Here is a 22,483-nt window from a genome sequence, read left to right on the forward strand (position 1 = left end):
ACTTGAGGTTTTTTTTCCACACCAAACTTGGCAAACCATGTCATCATTGACCCGACTTTGTGCACAGTGGCATCGTCATGCTTTAACAGGTTTGGGGCTAAGCCTATTAATTCCACTGAAGGAAAATCTTAACGCTACACAATACAAGTCATTCATACAAGTCAACTGTGTGCTTCCAACTCTGTGGCAACAGTTTGGGGAAGAACCACATATGGGTGTCATACTTTTGGCCACAGAATGCATTGTTTCCTTCACCAAGAAATGTGCATGTAGTGTAGGTTTAATCTAAAACTTGCCTTGTAAAAGATGCATATTAAATCTACCAAACAAACAAACAAACAAACCCCAATTGGTTCAAAACACATTGCAAAACAGCTTTGGAGAAAGAAACCCCAGACCACTGTTTACCAAGAAATGTGCATGTAGTGTAGGTTTAATCTAAAACTTGCCTCGTAAAAGATGCATATTAAATGTTCAAAACAAACAAAAACAAACAAACCCCATTTGATTCAAAACACATTGTAAAACGGTTTTGGAGAAAGAAACCCCAGACCACTGTTTACCAAGAAATGTGCACGTAGTGTAGGTTTGATCTAAAACTTGCCTCGTAAAAGATGCATATTAAAATGTTCAAAACAAACAATCAAACAAACAAACAAACAAACTCCATTTGATTCAAAACACATTGTAAAACGGTTTTGGAGAAAGAAACCCCAGACCACTGTTTACCAAGAAATGTGCATGCAGTGTAGGTTTGATCTAAAACTTGCCTCGTAAAGGATGCATATTAAATGTTCAAAACAAACAAAAACAAACAAACAAAAACAAACAAACAAACAAACAAACCCCATTTGATTCAAAACACATTGCAAGAGTTTTGGAGAAAGAAACCCCAGACCACTGTTTACCAAAAAATGTGCATGTAGTGTAGGTTTAATCGAAAACTTGCCTCGTAAAAGATGCATATTAAATGTTCAAAACAAACAAACAAACCCCATTTGATTCAAAACACATTCTAAACGGTTTTGGAGAAAGAAACCCCAGACCAAAATATTCATGTTCGTATACTGCCATCTGCTGAACATAACTTGGTATAACAATAGCTCTCTATATTAACCGAACTAACTACGATGTCCAGTTAAAATGAATTTTATATAAACTCAGCAAATTTTATATAAATATATACCTGTTGAGTTTATACAGAACTCAGTTATTCAGTATTGAGCCATCACTGGGAATTATGTCCAGCTGTGTCGTGCAAATTCAATAAAACGAGAATGTGAAAACACAGGTGGCGAGTAATGCCACGTTCAAGATTCCGGAAACGGAAATGACGCCATTTGTTGTTATCCAGTGCCCTCCCCCTCGCCATTGTAGCATGGATGCGAGAGTCTATCGCCTAGCTACCGTTACAGAGCCATACAGGATTATTTAATTCGCAAGCGAACGCATTTTGGTCAAATCTCTGACTTGTGCAAACTTTAACGAGTAAACTATAACCGGCTGTGGCTTGTTGTTGTCCACTCGAGAGCTTTTACGTGAACGCGTTGAGACGGATTGTCCAGGCTGCTTCCATAATCAAAATGGCGGACAACGAAGATGAGAGCAATCATACAAACGGCACCGCTTTGACAGAAGTCAGTCCTGTAAGTGTGAGCGGATCCCAAGTGACCGTATTGGCCACCACTAGCTCTCAGATGGAGAGTGAAAATGGAGATGGCAGCGTTAAAGCAGTGGTGAGTGGTGAAGGGGGCAGTGAGCAAGGCCTGTCACAGTTAGTTACCATACACAGCGGATCAAGTGCTGATGCCAAAGCTACTGACGGATCTTCAGAAGTGATCGGCCAAATTTTGGGCGGCGAAGTTCTCACGTCATACGTGCAAGCGTCTGATAACGCAGAGGACACTGTGACCACAGAGTGTACGACAATCAGCAGTGATTTTCTCAATGCTCTTGGGCCTGCGACCACCATCATTTACGTGCAGCCTGATGGGAGTTTCGTGGAGAGCTCTGGGCTTTCTGTGGAGGAACAGCAGATGTTACTGGAGCAGCTGTCCAAACAGCAGCTCGTGCAGGTCACTGGAAACGAAGCGACTCGACTGATCGAGCAGAACCAGGCACCGGCACCGAAACCTGCCCAGAGCGCCAAACCCACGGTCATGTCCAGTGTGGACGTGCAACAGGTTATAGATCACGTTAACAAGTCGCAGGTGCGCGCCCAGACTGAGGTGACCCGCTCCCACTCCACGACCCCGAAAATCCTGCAGAGGAACGTCCCAGCTCAGACTCCATCATATATAACCCTGGAGGCAGGAAACGTCATCTCAGGACAGCTGACCACCACATTACAGCCACAGCCGTTTACTATAGTGCAGAACGCATCACAGCAACTGCAGAGTGCCGCCAAACAGGTGGCACTGCATCAATCACAAAACGGCGCGCAACCCATTCAGCAAAAGGTAAGGTTTCTGTAAAGCCTGCACAACTAGAAAGCATCCATTGCAATCAAGGGTCCAGGAGTAAGGAGGGAACCCAATAGTGCCCTGTGGCCAAGTGCGTTAACCTCTCAAGGGATCCACTTTGATGACTCTGATCACACACATGTTCGTTCATTCATCCATCCATCCATTCATTCATTTACATTTATTCATTTATTCTGGTCATGGTGAATCTAGAGCCTGTTCAGGGTACACGCCATGAACAGGACACCAGTCCATTGCGTTCCACCCAGGGCTTTGAACCGGTTCAAGGAACGAAAACGAAAACCGGGAACTTTTTCTATTTCACATGGAACAGAAACGAAACCAGAAACTTTATTATTTTTTATGTTCCGGAACAGAAACGCTTATTAAAAATAATGGTAACCGGTTAATACCGGTTTTTATTTCATTCCTCAAAGTTTCCGTAGCCTACAAATAAAAAGTCATTCTTCTCCTGCGCAAGTTTCTATGACCCGCTGGGGTTCACTTCCTGTGTGACGTTCGCTGACTGAATGGAGAGAGCGGGAGGGTGGACTACTATCACGTCTCCACATCTTAAATAAGAGGTAAATATTGCAGTCTGTCGTTATTCGAAAACGTCAATTTCAAACACGATATCAATATATTTGTCCACGTTAATGAGAGGCTCGCGAACATTAAATGACGTTAACCTCTGTTAGCCTATCAATGCATAGGGCCTGACTAGCCTTTGGTAACACACTAAACGAATTCTCTTTCATTTTTGGCACTTTTTCTGTTTGTGTAGATGGGAAGACATACTGAGAATCCAAATCGCCAACATCTGAAATAATAATTGTTTTGAATTATTTCTTGTCTTATTTAATGAAGGCTGTAATAGAATTAGCCTACATTTGGCTTAAGCTGGATGAGACAGAGACATAATTTTATAGCCATTTGTTAAACAGCTGACAGGGAACGTAATTAACCGTTCCGGGAACGAAAATTTTTTTGTTCTAACCGGTTCGGGAACGTCTATTTAATGGTGGAACCCAAAACCGGAAACGTTAAAATTCCGTTTCTGTTCGGAACGAACCAATAAGAAAAAAATTCTGGTTCAAAGCCCTGGTTCCACCTACTACCATGTTTTTGTGAGGTAACCGGTGAACCCAGTGGAATCTACACAGACAGTAACTTGAGCTGTGAGCAGGTAATATTACCCACTGAGCCACCATGCTGCCCCACGTGTACACTATAATGAAGTACGTTCCTTCCCTAACCTAGCTTGAAAGGAAGCCGGGCTCAAAGCCTTCACTGCCAAACTTGTATTACATCAAATGTTATCATATATTGTATTTTTAGAAGAAAAAAACCCAAAACATCAGAGACATGGTTGCAGAAATAATGTTTTTTCTTTATGCTTATTACTTTTCTATATGTATGCTTGCTCAGTAAGATATATGATAGGGTTTAGTTATCCAGATCAAAGTCTAGATATAATATAGGTATTTATGCGCTGGCTAAAAGCGGAGCTCCTGAAGAGTGTGTGAGCAAAAGGTTTGCAAGGGCACAAAATCAACCTGAATAGAATAATAATAATTATAGCATATGAACTGTTGAGTTGTGTAATGTAAACTATTGTGCATCAATAAATTGCTGCACTGTCTTGTGATACCAGTAATAAGCTGTGCATCGCAGTTAGGAATACATATTTATAACTTTCTTTGACACCACATGTCATGCACCAGAAACAGCACCGTGACATTTTATTATGGTGTGACTCTGCTGGGTGTCTGGTGTTCAGTAGTGAACCAGTGCTTTCACTTTACATCATTGCTATATAGTTGCGATCAAATATCAAACTTGATACAACTGTTTCATATTTCACGTCCACGCGCGTTGGAGCTCGGTGCACAGTCGCAGATTGTAAAATGCGTGCATGCCATTAGGACTAATTACCAAGCACCTGTTCCTGATTAGAGCACAATCGCAGCGCATACATATCAGGACTCTCAGTAACACAGACTTTGTGAAAGCCTTGCGTTTTGTGACCCTGTTTGTCTTTTAGGATTGTGAGTATTCTATTACCTCTGATATCCTGTCTGTGCCTCACTCAATCACTCTGCCTTTGTCTGCGTTTTGGATCTGTGTGCTAGCATGTTTTTCAGTAAAACTCTTTCTGCACTTACATCTATCTGTCATCCTTACATGAGAGAAATTGTCCAATAAGCTAGTGAACTAATACAACTGGTGTAACTAGTTTTATATGAAACTCTTGTGAAGATTTTCCGTCAAATGGGTTGGTAAATATTCCCACGTTACTTTTTAAAAGTAGACGGCCTTTCGAAATTTAGTTCCCTCTGAAATCTGGTCATTGTGATTTTTTTATTTTTTTTCCCCCAGATATTACAGAAAAAACCCCAAGCCATTCTGTGACTGGGAAGTTATTTAATTTGAGGGGATTCCCTAGCAAATAATGTGCATGAAATCGCTTGATTTGCGCAGTCAGGCAGACAGAGGAAGTCCGTGTGCGCATGCGCAGGTTTATCATCATCTTCTTTTGGGTTTTATGGCAGCTGGCATCCACAGTGTTGCATTCCTGCCATCTACAGGTTTACCTTTGACCGTGCACTGACAGTTACATCATTCTGTTGTTAAATGAACAGCTGCAGATGCGCAGCTTGTGAACAGGCAAGGCAGGCAACTGCTTGGGGCCCCCTGGCCCAGGGGCCCCCAGAGAGTCGGGGCCTGAGGGCTTTTTTTATTGTTCTTTACCATTTGTATTTTCACATTTGGAATTTAAAAAACTTTTTAGTTTCATACATTTTTCGTTGGTGTCAGATTATTTATAACATATTGGTGATGAACACTGGTCAGAAGGGTCCCCTGGAAATTTTTGCTTGGGGCCACAACAGACTCTAGAATCGCCTCTGAACAGCTGATCACACCGAGGTGCTCGCTGACCGCCGATATTTATTAGTTTGGTCCTGCATTTCCTTTCCTTCGCAACAGAACACGTCTTCTTCTCACTTTCAGTTACTGTAGTCGGTCTTTCGCGTTTCATTTGCACACTCGTGTCCTCCATTTTCCTGTCCTGTTTCAAATTTGCATCCCTTGCATGAACGGGGAAAGCCCACCACGTGATGCATGATGTAGTATCTTGAATTGGGTCATGGTGAAGCAGGAAAAAATAGTGGAGAATTTAAGGCCACATGGCCCTAAATTCATTAATTGTTATCTTTATTTATTTATTTTTTAAATGAATAAAATTGGAAGTCTTTGATTCGAATTCAGTAGCTTTCGGTCCACTAAACAAAAATAACTGGGTGCCAGGGAAAATTCTTTTGACGACCTACACTTGAAAAATCTGAAAGGCAGTACAGTTTTAAAAAGCAAATTAAAATTAAGTGCTGTATAAAAACCCGTCTTTCTTATGTAAATATACAAATTTCGCTAACTGGCGGTCAAGTGTTTGAGATACGTTGACTTGCACTTACGATCGGGTTCCCTGTAGTGATACATATACGTCATGTGGTCAGGTCATCAAAAATCAGGTCGATGCATTTCTCAATTAAGAGTCAAGTCGTAGGTAAGTACATTAATGTGACTGGAAGAAGCTCCTTGGCTGCATGGCAAAACACCTTCCAGATTGTTATGTATAAATAATCGGCTTGAATGTCTGGTCAAAGCTCGTTATTTAGTCCTCCTTCATTGAATCCTTGTGCATGTAAGGTGTTGGAAGTAACTTGTTTATCTGTTAGTAAAATGCTGCTGTGAGCTGTGTGTGAAACAACATTTCAGACTGTGACTTGTGTTGCGTTTTTTTTCCTCCACTGTTCAGATTATTCTCATGACCGCGAGTGCACGAAGTCTGATGGAATTCACAGAAGGTTGTGTCCCAGTCTGCATAATGCATGCTGTGTATTAAAAATTAATTGCAAATCTTCTAATGTTAGCTAGCAAGCTAAAATATGAGTTGTGGTTAAAGGGAAAATGCTTGCTCCACCAATTTTGAACTGACACTCCCTGACACAGTGCTGACTGTAAATGACTCCGCTGATCATGTTTTCAATTAATTTTCACCCAAAAAAAACCAAAACAAAACTTGTATGCCCCTCCTTGAATCACCACCTTAACGTGGTGGAGGGGTTTGAGTGCCTGAGGGGTTCTAGGAGCTATGTTGTCAGGGCATTTGCCCCTGGTAGGGTCTCCCAAGGCAAACAGGTCCTAGATGAGAGGTCAGACAAAGAGCGGTTCAAAATTACCCTTATGAAAGGAAAAACAGGTATCCGAGTACCCTCGCCTGGACCAGGGATACCGGGGCCCCACCCTGTAGCCAGGCCTGGGGGAGGGGCTTGTCGGCGAATGCCTGGTGGCCGGGCCTATGTCCATGGGGCCCGCCCGGGCCCAGCCCGAATGAGCAACACGGAACCACTCTCCTGTGGACCCACCACCCGCGGGAGGTGCCATAAGGGTCCAGTGCACTATGGATCGGGTGGCAGCCAAAGGCGGAGGCGCTAGTGTACCAGAGGGAAGTCTGGGCTGCTCTGCTTAGGCTGCTACCCCCACAACCCAGATAAGCAGTAGAGGATGGATGGATGGATATCTTATATGCTTTAGCTTTAAAATGCATAATTCTGTATCAGTGCACTTTGGTTATAGTTTGAGGTTATTAATTGTAATTTTTTTTTTAAATTCTCCAGCTAGCTGAACCCATCCACATTCAAGTGCAGGCTCCACCGCAACAGGAAATCAAGCAACGCCAGCCTGCTCCTATCACCATCCTCCAGCCGCAAAACCTCCCAGTAAGACAGTCTGTGGTGAAAGTATCCACTGTAGGCACAGTCAGTACTCCTCAGATTATCCACATCACACCTGTGCCTGGCCAGCAGCAATATTTCTTACAGAATCCAGGAGAACCTCCCATTCAACTTCTCCTTCAGAAACCAGCTCCTGTAGTGAGCAACATTTCAGTTCCGATTGTGCAGAAAGTCCAAGCTCCTGCCTCTTCCTCTAACTCTACTACTGTCGTAAAGAGTCCTGCAGTCAAGCCAGCCACAGTCTCCATCCATCCCACCTTGATTTTAACCCCTTCCACTAGCGTTTCATCCACAACCACCAAGGTATTAACTCTGCCCACTAAGACCACAACAGTAGTCACGAAAGTATCCGTTCCGGCCGTTGAAAAAGAAAAACCCAAAGCGAAGAACCGCCAGAAAAAGCCTCTGAAAATCCAGACGCGCTCTGGCAGAGTGTCTCGGCCACCAAAGCATAAGGTAAAGGACTACAAGTTTATCAAAACTGAGGACTTGGCAGAGAGCCATCAGTCAGATTCTGACGACTACTCGGAGATCAGTGTGGAAGACGAAGAGGGCAATGAGGGCAAGAAGAAGACAGATGTTGATGGTTTGTCCCTCCGTAGCAAAGCTTTTAAATGTGATGTGTGTGAGAAGTCCTACATAGGCATTGCAGGTTTAAACAGACACTATAAACTGAATCCTACTCATGACAAAAGTCAGACGTCAACTCCAGTCGTGAAAGGAGACTCCAGACCCTCAGAAGAGCAAACGCAGACTGAAGCGGCTAAAACAAGTCCTGTGAAGGAAGCCATGACTCAAAAAGTTAAGATGTCACTTCTTTACACACGCATACGAATCGGGGAATTGAAACATTTGGTTTCTTTTAGATTTGCTAAATAACTTTTTGTTTACAAGAGAGCCTCGGAGACTTAGCACTGCAATAGACACAGCAAATTCATGACCGTTTCTGTTAAAATGTAAACAGGTGCAAGCAGATTCTACAAGACAGATCGTACCACGGCGGCCTGGAAGACCGAAGGGGTCCGGCAAATCTAGCCTTCCCAAAAGGCTTGGACGGAAACCAAAGAGAGGTAGACCGGGTCGGCCACCGAAACACCAGACAGCACTAACTTTGGAGCAGCAGGCACAGAGACGGAGAAATCGACTTGTAGAGGTAGTGCTCACTAAACTGGAATCATACGAAACATCCCAAGTCATTGTACAGGGTGTTTGAAAAAATTTGGTATCGTTTCACAATCTAATAACTTTGCCAGTTCTCATTCAATTGACCTCAAATTTTAACAGCATGTGTGGAAACGGGTCAAAATTTTATGTTTAAAGGAACAGTCCACCGTACTTCCATAATGAAATATGCTCTTATCTGAATTGAGACGAGCTGCTCCGTACCTCTCCGAGCTTTGCGCGACCTCCCAGTCAGTCAGACGCAGTCAGACGCGCTGTCACTCCTGTTAGCAATGTAGCTAGGCTCAGCATGGCCAATGCTATTTTTTTGGGGCTGTAGTTAGATGCGACCAAACTCTTCCGCGTTTTTCCTGTTTACATAGGTTTATATGACCAGTGATATGAAACAAGTTCAGTTACACAAATTGAAACGTAGCGATTTTCTATGCTATGGAAAGTCCGCACTATAATGACAGGCGTACTAACACCTTCTGCGCGCTTCGGCAGCGCATTGATACGGAGCTCAGATATCAGTGCACTGTCGAAGCGCGCAGAAGGTGTTAGTACGCCTGTCATTATAGTGCGGACTTTCCATAGCATAGAAAATCGCTACGTTTCAATTTGTGTAACTGAACTTGTTTCATATCACTGGTCATATAAACCTATGTAAACAGGAAAAACGCGGAAGAGTTTGGTCGCATCTAACTACAGCCCCAAAAAATACCATTGGCCATACTGAGCCTAGCTACATTGCTAACAGGAGTGACAGCGCGTCTGACTGCGTCTGACTGACTGGGAGGTCGCGCAAAGCTCGGATAGGTACGGAGCAGCTCGTCTCAATTCAGATAAGAGCATATTTCATTATGGAAGTACGGTGGACTGTTCCTTTTAATGTTTATCTTTTTAGGTATAGAAATGCCATTCACTGGAAAAGAAAAGGTGTTTTGTGTGTTTGAGTACACTCAAACAAGACTGTACAGCGTGCATTTATGAGAAAATTCTCTAAAAATGCACCAACTGCAATGCAGATTTGGACACGGCACAAAAAGTTCAAAGACGAAGGCTGCCTGTATCTCAGGCAGCGCGCATAGTGAAAGTTTGTGAAATTGTTCATGGAATCCACATAGCTTTTGAATTTCTCATTCAAATTTTGAGGAATAAATCTTATATTGCTCAACATTAAGCCTTTTCAGTTTCATTTGCCTAGACTATGTAGTTTCTGGGATATTTACATCTCCAATGATAGCAAATGTTTTGAAACACCCTGTCGTGCTCCTATAATACAACCACAACACTTCATTTAAATTTGACGACTGTAGGTTTACTCATTCGGTAGTTAACGGGTTCAACGCTATTGTTAAAGCTTGTAAATAATTCTTTGGATGGTGATAAATGTCAGTTAGTTAGAATGAACAGGTGAGGTTCCAAACGCCTGAGGACAAGTTACAATTAGAAAAACTGAGCACTGATTGTTTACAATGACTCTCTCCAGTTTATACAGCAGTATGATGATGAGGACCTGATGGAGATTGTTCTTCCTCGCCTGGCTAAGGTCATGACTGTTTGGGAATTTGTGCTAACGAAGGTAATCGATGTTGTATGTAGATTTACTCCAGGGATACAATCGTTTAACTCTGAGTAGTTCGTAAATGTGTTGGTGTTCTGTGCATGTTCCCGGCTATGTCAAAATATAGCATTCAAGCTGCTGTTGTAGTTGATCTAGTAATTATAGCGTAACAATCTTAGTTTTTACGTTCCATCATTTGGCGTTTCATATTTTCTGCAAGTTTATATACAGTACGGTGCTTTTCAATCAGGCAATAACTATGATGACCAACAGTATTTAGTTATAAGATTCAAGAACATTTTGTACAGTTGAAACAAGTTGCAGTTGGCTTCAGTTTGAAGCAAAATAGGAAATGTGAGAATAGTGTTAAACACACAGTACCTCATTTTCTTTACCTGAAGGTAGAAAATGGCCATTTGTCCAAGCAGCAGTTTCCCAGTGTATATCATGAATTTGAGCAGCTCCACAGCCAGGTGAGGAAGGTGGCACAGGAGCACTTTAGTATTTCACCAGCTTCTCGAGCAGCTATAGAGGTCACCAACATGGAGGTAAGTAACCTGTTATAAAACACTAATTTTCATTTAGTGCTATGAAAGATTATACAACCCCAAATCGGAAAAAGTTGGGATGGTATGTTGAAATTGAAATCAAAACTGAAAACAATGATTTGTAAATTATTGCACTCAAAACAATACAACAGCACTTTATTTATTTATTTATTTATTTATTTAGCAGTCTGGTTTCCATCAAATCCTGCGCTCTGATTGGCTGGCGAGCGGGTCCGTATCCTACGATATGGACCCCAGTTACGGACCTCTGGCGACTCGCTCGTTCACAACAACAAACATAGTAGCAATTTTTTGGTCAACATTTATTTTCGCATTTCTCAGGAGAATAGCATTAATTTTACATCATGGACAGCGATGACGACCGTCTTCACAGCGAAAGCGAGTTTTACTACCCTGAGGAAAACAAAATAAAAGAAAATATTTCAGGAGAAAGCTAAAAAACCTCTAACTTGCTAACGCCGAGCAAAAACGTGGCTGAATCCTGAATGACTCAATTTTGTATAAATAGGTGGCACATAGGTGGTAAAATGTAGTTTTTTTTTTTTTTTTTTTTCCCCTGCCATGGAAGTGCACTTGTATACCGAGGAGGAAACAATTTGCATTACAGCCGTGAATGAGGATTCAAAATGGCGGCTCAGCTCAGTTTTCCCTTTCGGGCGCTCTCGTTTTCTGTTAGAATTTGGTAAAGAAAAAAATAAATATCATTTAACAGCTTAAGTTCGGTCTGTATGGTGAAATACCGTGACCTCGGCCTTGAATACTGACCTCGGCCCAGAGGGCCTCGCTCGGTACTTTCAAGACCTCGGTCACGGTATTTCACGATACAGACCTCCCAGCTGGTAAATAACAGACACTTTTTTTTTTTTTCCCAAAATAAATACTGGTTTCAGTTTTGATTCTTGCAAAAATTTTAATTAATTTTAAAAAAAATTGGAACAGTAAAGCATTTATCACTTTGTAATGTTGACGTTCTTTCTCATAACACTTAATAGATGTTTAGTGACCGAAGACACCAAGTGATGAAACATTTCAGGTGTTGTTTTGTCCCATTCTTCCTGCAAACAGGTCTTAAGATATGCAACAGTACAGCATCGTCGTCATATATTTTTCATTTCAAAATTCGCCACAAGTTCTCTATTGGGGACAGACACCCTCTTCTTCCGCAGCCATGCCTTTGTAATGTGTGCAGAATGTGGTTTTGCATTGTCTTGTTGAAATATCCCTGGAAAAGATGTCGTTTTGAAGGCAGCATATGTTGCTCCAAAATCTCAGTGTACTTTTCTGCGTTTATGCTGCTGTCACAGAAGTGCAAGTTACCTTTGTCAAGGGCACTGACACAACCTCATACCATGACAGACCCTGGCTTTCGGACTTGTTGCTGGTAACAGTCTGGATGGTCCTTTTCGTCTTTGGTCTGGAGCACACGGCATCCGTTTCTTACAACTCCTCTCAAGTTTTTGGAGGAATTTCATGAAATTTGGCAAAAGACTTTGTTATACGACAGTAATACACGTATTGCAATTTCGTTTGCGGTATACTGGAGCGCGGGATATTGTGCTCTCAGAGCACTCTTGTTTAAATTTATTGTGCCCTGTTTATATTTTTAGTCTGAATATTATTCCTGTGTATGTGCAGCACTTTGGGCAACTGTGGTGTTTTTTTAAAATGTGCTTTATAAATAAAAATGCTAAAATAGGGAAAATGCTGTTAAAAGCTGACTTGTGCAGTGGAACTTGTTACTTGCTAAATCCGACTGACTTCTGTGCCTCTCTCTAAAGGTCTTAAAATCGCTGGGTATTACTGACCCGTCTTGTGAATTAACACCCCTGAACTCGTCTAATGGACAACAGGGTACGACAAGAAATCAAGCTCCAAAGAGTGCACGGAATATTGAGGTGAACATCTGGTTTTACTTTCTTATACATGACATTTGACATTGAAGATGGAGCTACTTTTTTTTTTTTTTTTTGTCACATCAAAACATTATTGGTACAGCTGCTGCATATGCACAATTTTTTTTTTTTTTTCCTTTCTTTCAGTGCTTTCACGCTTGGATTGTTGTTCTTGGCTGCTAGGGCAAATTTTACATGCAAGTCTGTGGGAATGTGGACCCCATGACCAATCAGGTTGCAAACTTGAGAGACGAGCAGAAAAAACAAACACGCCATGTTGGTATCAGGAGATTTACAAAATCTCAAATCGAAACTATTTTTCATTGTCAACATTCAAACACTGCAATATAACAACAAATATCTTTATTTAAGCTTTATTATTTATGATCTAATCTCGATAACAAGCGAGTCGATAGCTTTCTGATACTCGTTAAGACTGGTAAGAGCATTGCTATGGTTAGTGTGCATGTCGTTTTTCTTTTTTCCCTTTAGCATGGTGCACTTTTTATTTATTTAAAAAAAAAAGGGTGAAAACAGTTTTGTCTGATGTATTGATTACTACGGTAGCTAGGCCTTTTTTTTTTTTTTTTAACTGTCCGAACAGTGGTAGCTGATGTAATTCACCACTAAAATTGAAATGCTATCTAGCCAGTTAGAAACATTACTAAAGACTAGCAATGTGCAGTGAATAGGGACGTTTCCATAGAAAAAAAATGAATCATGTGGGCAGGGACTACTTTGTAACCATAATCCTTATCCTTGCCTGCAAACTAATTAACTCGTACAGTAAAGGGTCTTTTTACAGGTGGTCAGACAGGCTGGAGTGGGTCCGAAGTGTACACGAGTTGGCAGGAGATTACAGTAATGATGTTTGTTTCCGATGTTCCTGATGAATACTGCTCCTTTCGAGAAATGTACAGTCTGGAGATGAACGAGCTCTCCACTCACCAGGTTTGAGCCTTCCTTATAGCCAATGACCTGGATTAAGCGTTCCCAAATCCGGCTATCTTGTACAAAATATATCTCACAATTCCTGTTAGTACCGCACAGGCAGAGAGTTCATTCTCGCTACGTTCACACTGCAAGGCTTAATGCTCAATTCCGATTTTTTTGTGAAATCCGATTTTTTTTTTTGTGAGGTCGTTCACATTAACAAATATATGCGACTTGTATGTGATCCTCAGTATGAACGAAAAGCGACCTAAAAGTGTTCCGCATGCGCATTGCAGGATACGACGACGTCACACACAGTGAGCATGGCCAGTGTTTACGGAAGTAAAACCGCCCGGTTGCGGTATGACCCATCCAATCTAGCTTGAATAGCTGCATCCCCCCAAATGGAAATCAGCTCCCGAACCTCTGCGTCCTTCCATTGAGAAGATTCAGAACCTTCGCAGCCCGAAGCGTCCCTCGCATTGATGTCATGCGCAGGGGCGCAGATACATTTTTTGAACTGGGGGGGACAAAAAACTGGGGGGGACAAAGCTGCCAGCAAACCAACCCCAACCCCGATATGCCTGTCAAACTTGTTGTTAGTAACCATAGCAACCAAGCTCGAGCTCGCAACCTGTGCAGTCTGCGCAGCTCAACCAACCGAATATCAGTCTTTGTTTTGTTTTATGTGAATTGTTGCAACTATGTATACACTGCTGTGCACCTCAATAAACCGAATGGTAATTAGTCTTTTGATTTTTCCGTGAGGTTTGCCTTATGCAAAGAAAGACAGCATAGACGTTTTTTCCTCCCTATAAGTGGGGGGGACCGAACGAGGTGAATTTAAATCTGGGTGGGACGAGTCCCCCCCTCTATCTGCGCCCGTGATTATGCGCCATGTTGTTGTAACTTTTTTTGAGAGACCCGCCACCTACTTCAGCACAGAATAGTGACGTTTGTGGCTTGTTGATGACGTGTAAGTCGGATGAATGCGACCTGGCGGTTCAGATTGAAGTCGCATATGAAAAGAGCGGATAGGAATCGGAATTAGGACCACATATCCAAACGGCCTGGGTCGGATTTGAAAAAATCGGATCTGTGTTGTTCATACTGTCAATAAAAGATCGGATACAGGTCACATATGGGCGAAAAGATCGGATTTGAGTCACTTCAGCCTGCAGTGTGAACGTAGCCTCAGTCGCCTCAAACTGTTAAATACTTACTTGCGTGCCACCATGGCCAAGCAGTGCCTCTCACAGCTTGCGTTACTTTTTATGGAAAGAGTTAGTTGCAGGCATCGATTTGGATGAGGTGGTAAAGAAGTTTGCAGGAATGAAATGTCGCAAGGTGAATTTGACAGTCTGATGTTGCTACAATTAATATGTTCTAAATCTGTGTTCCTTTACCTGGCGTCCACAGTTAGTTGTTTCTGCTTGGCACATGCAGTGATGGCTATGGCCTATGTGTTTGTTTGCAGTCAATAAAGAAAACACACACAAACAGATGTACATATGTTGTTCATCTAATTCACTGACTTTCATTTAGTGGATATGAGATTTAATTTCCCACCAAACAAACTGTCTTGCCTAAACTACGACTGAATAAGGAAAGCTTCTAGAAATGGCGTACTTCAGCAGCGCTCTAAAAACTGCTGTGCTGAAAACAATCCAGCAGCTGGTTACAGAAAAAAAATCGCAGAATGATTTAAAATGACCCAACAGCCTCAACCCAGCATTTGGGTTGCAAAAACCACCACACATTTTTTTAGAATATGTGCGCAAACCATTGACTAGTTTAGACCCTTTTTGAGGGTGCTCAAGCACCCCTAAATTTCATCTTCGCACCCCTAAAATAGCACAAGTAATTGTAGTAGTAATAATGCATTTTTTATTATTATTTTCTGACATCGTCTCCTAATGTTATATTTTGCCAACTTGTCTATTGGAGATGGTACAGGTTCAAACGCAGACAGGTTTGAATGTCCAGTGTTCAGGATGTCATGACGTCACGGTGCGCTCACACAGCGGTGTTGGATGCTTCAACTGTGAGGCTCATAAATAATAAATAAGACTTGCGTTGTTCACGGCAGAAAGAAGACGAAGAGGTAATTTCATGACACAAGTCAGTGGTGCAGATTTAAAACACGTTACCTGAAACGTGAGCAAACCAAAGTGTAGAGTATTTTGATAACGCAGGGTCATTGCCACGGTTTAATAAGTGTCTGCTTGTGGATGGATGTTTTCTAGTGTCAAAAATGTTAGCTGATGTAGGCTAGTTCACTAGAGATTATTAGCTAATGTTAGCTTCCTGAGGTTTTAATCTGCTAGCATATTGCTAGTTGCTAGCCAAGGAGCAAACTGATGTTCTTTATTATTTTAGGGAGTGAAAGTTTCCTCTTCTGATTGAACTGGGACAGTGAATTGAAGTACTGAGAGAAACTCTGACTTATTGGAAATGTCTCATCTCATTATCTCTAGCCGCTTTATCCTGTTCTACAGGGTCGCAGGCAAGCTGGAGCCTATCCCGGCTGACTACGGGCGAAAGGCGGGGTACACCCTGGACAAGTCGCCAGGTCATCACAGGGCTGACACATAGACACAGACAACCATTCACACTCACATTCACACCTACGGTCAATTTAGAGTCACCAGTTAACCTAACCTGCATGTCTTTGGACTGTGGGGGAAACCGGAGCACCCGGAGGAAACCCACGCGGACACGGGGAAAACATGCAAACTCCACACAGAAAGGCCCTCGCCGGCCCCGGGGCTCGAACCCGGACCTTCTTGCTGTGAGGCGACAGCGCTAACCACTACACCACCGTGCCGCCCCTTATTGGAAATGTGCTTTTTTTTTTTTTTTTTTAAGAAAACCAGCCAGATCAAGGTGAAAGGAAGTCAAAATGACATGTCGATGGCCAGCAGCAGCCCGATTTTCAGTTAGAATATTGATATAAATTTATATGGATCAATTTATGCTCTTTATTGGGTATTAAATTTTGTTTGGCTGTTACGTTTAGCTTTTGCATGACTGCACAAAGATTGAGACAGGAGGATCGAGAGGGGGAGAAGGAGAGGGAGCAGGATGGAGAGAGAGAGAGAGTGTATGTGTGTGTGTGTGTGTAAGAGAGAGAGTGCAAAAAGAACCAGGTAAAAGTGGACACGTAGTCAAAGTCTTGAAGACGTCTTCAAGAATCTTCAAGCAAGTCCAGTTGCTGTCTTTTACCACCCATAGTTTACTATGACCTGGATGACTGAGAATCTTCACAGACACGTAGTCAAAGTCAAGACCATAGTCATAGTGCCAAAGTAGCTTCTGTTTTGCCCACATTCGTTGTGGTGGGCTCTACAATGATGTCACATCGCTCAGCGGTGTGTTATACTGTTCTCAAATGTGGATACCCCCCAACCCCCTCTTATATTAACTTGCGTCACAAATACTCTGTTTATTTTCCTTATTTATCATCAGATTATTTATTTTCTAGTTGAATAATTTTTCTGTGTGATTGTCGGTGCAAAGAGGGAGCGAGGAGGATGGAGAGAGAGGACAGAGATTGTATAAGAGCAGGAAGAACCAGGTGAGCAAATGGGTAGATAATGAAGTTAAGTGGAAAAACGATAACCGGTTAGCCAAATAAATAAATCACAAAAATAATTTTGCGTGCACTTCATGGATGCTGTGTATGCTTTCCAGAAGCTCACTTATAAAATATGTCGGTGGGCATTCTAAACAGAGCATATTCATTAAAATACTTTTTCCTAGTTAACCATATCGGTTAAATGTTTAAATTCACAGGACAAGGGGGAAGAGAAGAACCGAGAGAGGGAGAGAGATTGTTCTTTTGATTTAGGGGACAAGGACTAAACAGTTAAAGCTGTCTCAGTACCCACAGGATCAGTTTGGCACACAAAAGAACCTTCCAACAAAGCTGGTAGAACTTTGGAAAATTCTGGCCATCATGATTGAGTCTTTGCCTCAGGTTTCATGACCTCACTAAAGGGTCCACCCAAATACAGGTGGATTATATTGAAATCTGATTATTCATTCTGAATTATTCTCAGATACTACAATAGGCCATCCAACAAATTAGGTTGCTTTTGAAAGTAACATTGTAATGTGTATCAAATTGCACTGAAGTTGGCAGAAGTGAAAAAGGTTGAATGTTTGGAAACAGCATATTCATTCCATCCATCCATTATCCATAACCGTTTATCCTGTGCAGGATCGCAGGTAAGCTGGAGTCTATCCCAGCTGACTATGGGCGAGAGGTGGGGTACACCCTGGACAAGTTGCCAGATCATTGCAGGACTGATACAGAGGCCAAGTTTACATTAGACCGTATCTGTCTCGTTTTCTTCGCGGATGCATTGTCCGTTTACATTGAAACGCCGGGAAACGGGAATCCGCCAGGGTCCACGTATTCAATCCAGATCGTGTCTGGTCCGGTGCTGTGTAAACATTGAGAATACGCGGATACGCTGTGCTGAGCTCTAGCTGGCGTCGTCATTGGACAACGTCACTGTGACATCCACCTTCCTGATTCGCTGGCGTTGGTCATGTGACGCGACTGCTGAAAAACGGCGCGGACTTCCGCCTTGTATCACCTTTCATTAAAGAGTATAAAAGTATGAAAATACTGATGCAAATACTGCCCATTGTGTAGTTATGATGGTCTTTAGGCTTGCCATCCTTCCACTTGCAAGTGGTAAGTGACTTGCGCACAGCGGCTCAGTCCCGAATCACTGCTCGTGCGCTTCACTCGCGCGCTCTGTGAGCTGCGCAGGGCCGGAGTGCGCACCCTCCAGAGGGCACTCGCTGTTCAGGGCGGAGTGATTTGGAGCGCAGCCGCTGAGGAGGAAGCGATGAGCCACACTGACACATTTCTCAACTTACGTGCCGAATTAGTCATGTGATTAGCGTATCCGTGTATTGGCTTTGCTGTGTGCACGCGAATCGTGTATTGGCGTTGCTGTGTGCACGCTAATCGTTTTTAAAAACATTAATCTGATGATCCGCTGATACGGTCTAATGTAAACTCCACCAGAGACAAACAACCATTCACACCTACGGTCAATTTAGAGTCACCAGTTAACCTAACCTGCATGTCTTTGGACTGTGGGGGAAACCGGAGCACCCGGAGGAAACCCACGCGGACACGGGGAGAACATGCAAACTCCACACAGAAAGGCCTCCATTGGCGCTGGGCTCAAACCCAGAACCTTCTTGCTGAGGCGACAGTGCTAACCAGTACACCACCGTGCCACTGACAGCATATTCCATGATTCATTTTCTTAAATATTTAGTGGTGTAAAACTCATGTTACTAAGCGGAATTCATGTTACTAAGAGGAATTCATTAAGTATTCTTGTATTATTAATGTATTGATTCCAAGGCACTGTATGTATGCATGATATTTGGCTTGGGGGCTGAGCTCCCCTAAAGGTCTGATCCTCGACTTGCCCCGCCGCACACGTTTACCTTAGTCTTGGGACAGAAAGTTGCATATGTAAAAAGAGCCCCTACTGTCCCACTAATTCTGATCAATCGCACCCATTGTCAGGAAAGGCAAGCTCCAGCCCTGCAGACAGTGCTTTTTATTTTTATGTAGTCTGTACTTTAGCAGACAATGGGACTCAAATTAGTATATGGTGACAGTTACACCACCAAATTTTCATGCAACCAAGAAATGTATACACGGAGTGTGTTATATTTAAACTAGTGCTGTCAAAGTTAACGCGATAATAACGCGTTAACGCGATCTCAATTTATCGCGATTTAAAAAAATACTGCTGTTAACGCAAATTCTAATTTGGCCCTGCGAGTCACCCGTAGTTCCTGTTGAGGCTTGTCGCGCGCTGCTTCAATAAGAGTACGTGTGAGTGATGGAGAAAAGCATAGACATATAAACATCCTCGCCGCCATATTGGATGGGGCAAAGTGGAGATTCTTCAACCGTCTCTGGTATAGCGTCTAGACAGTAGCCGAGAATAAAGATGCCTCATTCATGTGCTGCGTTTAACTGTACCAACAGGTTTACCGTCCAAACGAGATCACATGGGATTACCTTTCACAGGTGAGACTGGAAAAATACTTTTCAATACTGTTCCTTCAGTCTTCAGTTTCCCAGCTCATCTCCACCGGGTAGGTGTAGAGTTAGAAGCAGTGAGAATTAGAGAATACAGTGCCACACTATGATGAACGTTTTTGAACGTATGATGAATGTTTTTATTTTTATGTTTTTTTCTTCTTTTATGGCAAATACTTCCCTTCAAAAGAAACTAATGAAGAGTAAAATAAAACATTTTTTTATTTTCACAGTGATATGCACTTTATTTTTCATCCCTTGGTTTTCTCATCTAATATGGAAGTTATGGATGTCAGTGGCTGTGACAAGACGTGTTATGCTCTGCAATAAAAAAAAAAAACATTTGTACAAACAAGCCCATTCACTTTTTTATGCCGATAAGAGAATTATAATAGTTTTTCATGTGACAAAAATGTGCGATTAAATTGCGATTAATCGCGAGTTAACTATGACAGTCGCGACATTAATCGCGATTAAATATTTTAATCGCTTGACAGCACTAATTTAAACACAAATGAAGTTGAAAAAATGCTTGCAGAAGTCAAGAGAATAGGGTGCGTTCTTTCTTTTTCTTTAATTAACTGGAAAAAAGCTGATGAATCTTATTTTATTGGTCTGTTGAATGTTTCTCCACTGAATAACTATTAATTTAAAAACTGCGAGGCCAGACATGTAATCTGCTCATCCTGGGTTCCTGGACCGCTGCTTTGTCCATCCCTGAATTCCTAAACCAATGAATTGAATTTCTGCTGTAGTTTTCTGTCTTCCCTTTGAAAATATCAAAATGTATACCGAATATATTAAGTTATTCGTCTTCGTTTCCATTCTGTCTGAAATCTCACAGATTGTTGTTGTGATTTATAGAATACCAGGATGTTGCCTCCAGCAAAGAGGTTCAAAATGGAAAACTGCTGTGGAGAGAACAACTCGTCTGTGGTTAATCAGAACGGGATTCAGAGGCATGAGGTTAATGAGGACTCCATGCTGCTCCGGGAGCCACAGGTGATCCTGACTCGTCTAGAGAACCTAACGAACACTGATGCAGACCCTGTGATAAGGACAGAAGAAGCAGCCATGGACACAGGAGAATGTCTTCTCGATCCTGAAGCTAGCAAACCTCAAGAAGACCCTGACCGAGAGCTTTCAGAAGTTCTCAACAGCAGTGGGAGCATGGACATTGCAGATCAGGTGAAACAGCTGGAACAAGTGCTGAGCTCAGAAACAACGTCTAAGGAAATCGCGCCAAAAGACGAAAACTGTAACCCTCCAGAAACAGAAAGTGTGGACGAGGCAGAAGCTTTAGGAGAACCTGTTGTCAGTGAAGTGGTGATGCAGTCTGTTGAGACTCAGGAAGAGACACCAGTTTTTATCCAAACAGCAGAGGGCCTCGTCCGACAGAGCGCTCAGGAACTTGCTTCCAAGGGAATAGTGATTGTGAATGGACCCGATGGCAGCACAGTGCACATCGAGGCTCCAGAAGGAGTTCCTTTAGAGACTGTCCATGCTCTCTTAGGCATTGAAACTGAGAGAAAGACTTGAGTAAGCTCCAGCATCTGAAACCTTTCTGAAATTTGTCAGCCATTTCAAGATGACTCTTATCAGCGTGGTGTTCTTCCCCAAGAAACTTTTTATTGCAGATTTTTGTACATTTTGTAAAAAAACAAAACAAAAAAAAAAGTATTATGGTTCCAGACTTTGCATTGTTTTGGTTGTCTTTGGTTTAAAAAAAAAAAAAGTAGGCATTTGGTCACAGACCTTATACCTTCACGTTTCGTTGCCATCATTGTGTCTTCATGGACTATGGCCATGGCAGAACTTGAACTTGGTAACCTTGTATACTATGGAAAAAATGTACAGTATGGTAGTGTGAAATACCTAATGCTGAATTTAAATAGAAAATTGCTTAAAGCAATGAGGAATTGCTCTTGGTATGCGTTTTTGGTTTTAAATCGTTTAAGGAGGATTTATGAACATCAAAATGCACATTTAGTCCTTTTTTTTTTTTTTTGAGAGGAAAAACAAATGAATTATTTAAACTCTGTATAAAATGCCTAGAATGGGACAAAAAGTTAACGCGTGGATAAACATGTCTTAAGTGTACAAAATCCCAGGTTAGCTCTTGTTTCGTTGTTACATGTTAAATAGTAGTTTGTCCAGTTCAATAGTTGTTTAAAAAGCACTATTTTATTACTTTTTATATAATCTTTGGACATACTGTGTTTTTTTCAAACATCTCAGCATTTGTAATACAAAGAGAATACATAAACAGATGACATTAAACCAATATTTGTGATTGGGAATTGTATTATATACCTGACCAATCTACTAAAAATGACACCTGTTTTTGGGACATTCACCAGGAAGTGACCTGATGTCCCACTCGAACAGTAGTGAAGTCACATAAGCAGGCTCTCTGCGCTTCTTTTTTCTGTCCCCAGTGTGACGGAGAAAACAAACCAGTTAAATACCTTAAAATATTTCATAGGTTTGTTATCTAAAATCTTACGGTTTGATTTACAGCTTGTAATGATTTTAGTTTATGCCTCATATCTTAACACCCTGATGATGTAGAGTCCTATAAAGGCCACAATATTTTAATTCCTCTGCACAGTGTGGTTTAAAAAAAATATTATAAATCAGTTGTACACTATTGCTGCAGGCCACAAGCCAACTGTCTTTGCTCTATGCCAGTACACACTGACTTATTCCTTGAAAAGTGAATGTTTCCTGTTAACACATTTATTACTCCCACACTTTAGGCCTGTCATGTATTCTGAAATTCTTATAATGGAGATCATTACTATAAAGAACAGGACAATTTATTACAAAAGGTTAAAAACAAAATATACATTTGTAGCTCATCTAAAGTCATTCTGACTCCCTTTTTCAGATGTATATTGAATCAAAATGGATTTATTTATCAAACACCAACACAGTGGAAACTGTTTCAGAAATCAGCAGCTTTCTAACTGATTTAATGATGCATTTCCTTGACCGACTACTTCCCAAAACATGTTT

At 41.8% G+C, this 22,483-nt stretch overlaps 1 protein-coding gene across 1 annotated transcript; it reads left to right on the top strand.

Annotated features, from left to right (window-relative positions):
* The first annotated feature begins 1,361 nt into the window (after positions 1 to 1,361).
* znf839 (zinc finger protein 839) lies at positions 1,362 to 21,765 on the top strand. Its single transcript, XM_060934044.1, has 7 exons — positions 1,362 to 2,459; positions 7,142 to 8,059; positions 8,223 to 8,411; positions 9,912 to 10,004; positions 10,388 to 10,534; positions 12,334 to 12,450; positions 20,330 to 21,765. Exons 1-7 carry the CDS (start codon positions 1,584 to 1,586, stop codon positions 21,002 to 21,004), a joined length of 3,015 nt encoding a protein of 1,004 aa, XP_060790027.1. The 5' UTR covers positions 1,362 to 1,583; the 3' UTR covers positions 21,005 to 21,765.
* Positions 21,766 to 22,483: the final 718 nt, after the last annotated feature.

Source organism: Neoarius graeffei, chromosome 11 (assembly GCF_027579695.1).
Source record: "Neoarius graeffei isolate fNeoGra1 chromosome 11, fNeoGra1.pri, whole genome shotgun sequence".
NCBI classification, from domain to species: Eukaryota; Metazoa; Chordata; class Actinopteri; order Siluriformes; family Ariidae; genus Neoarius; species Neoarius graeffei.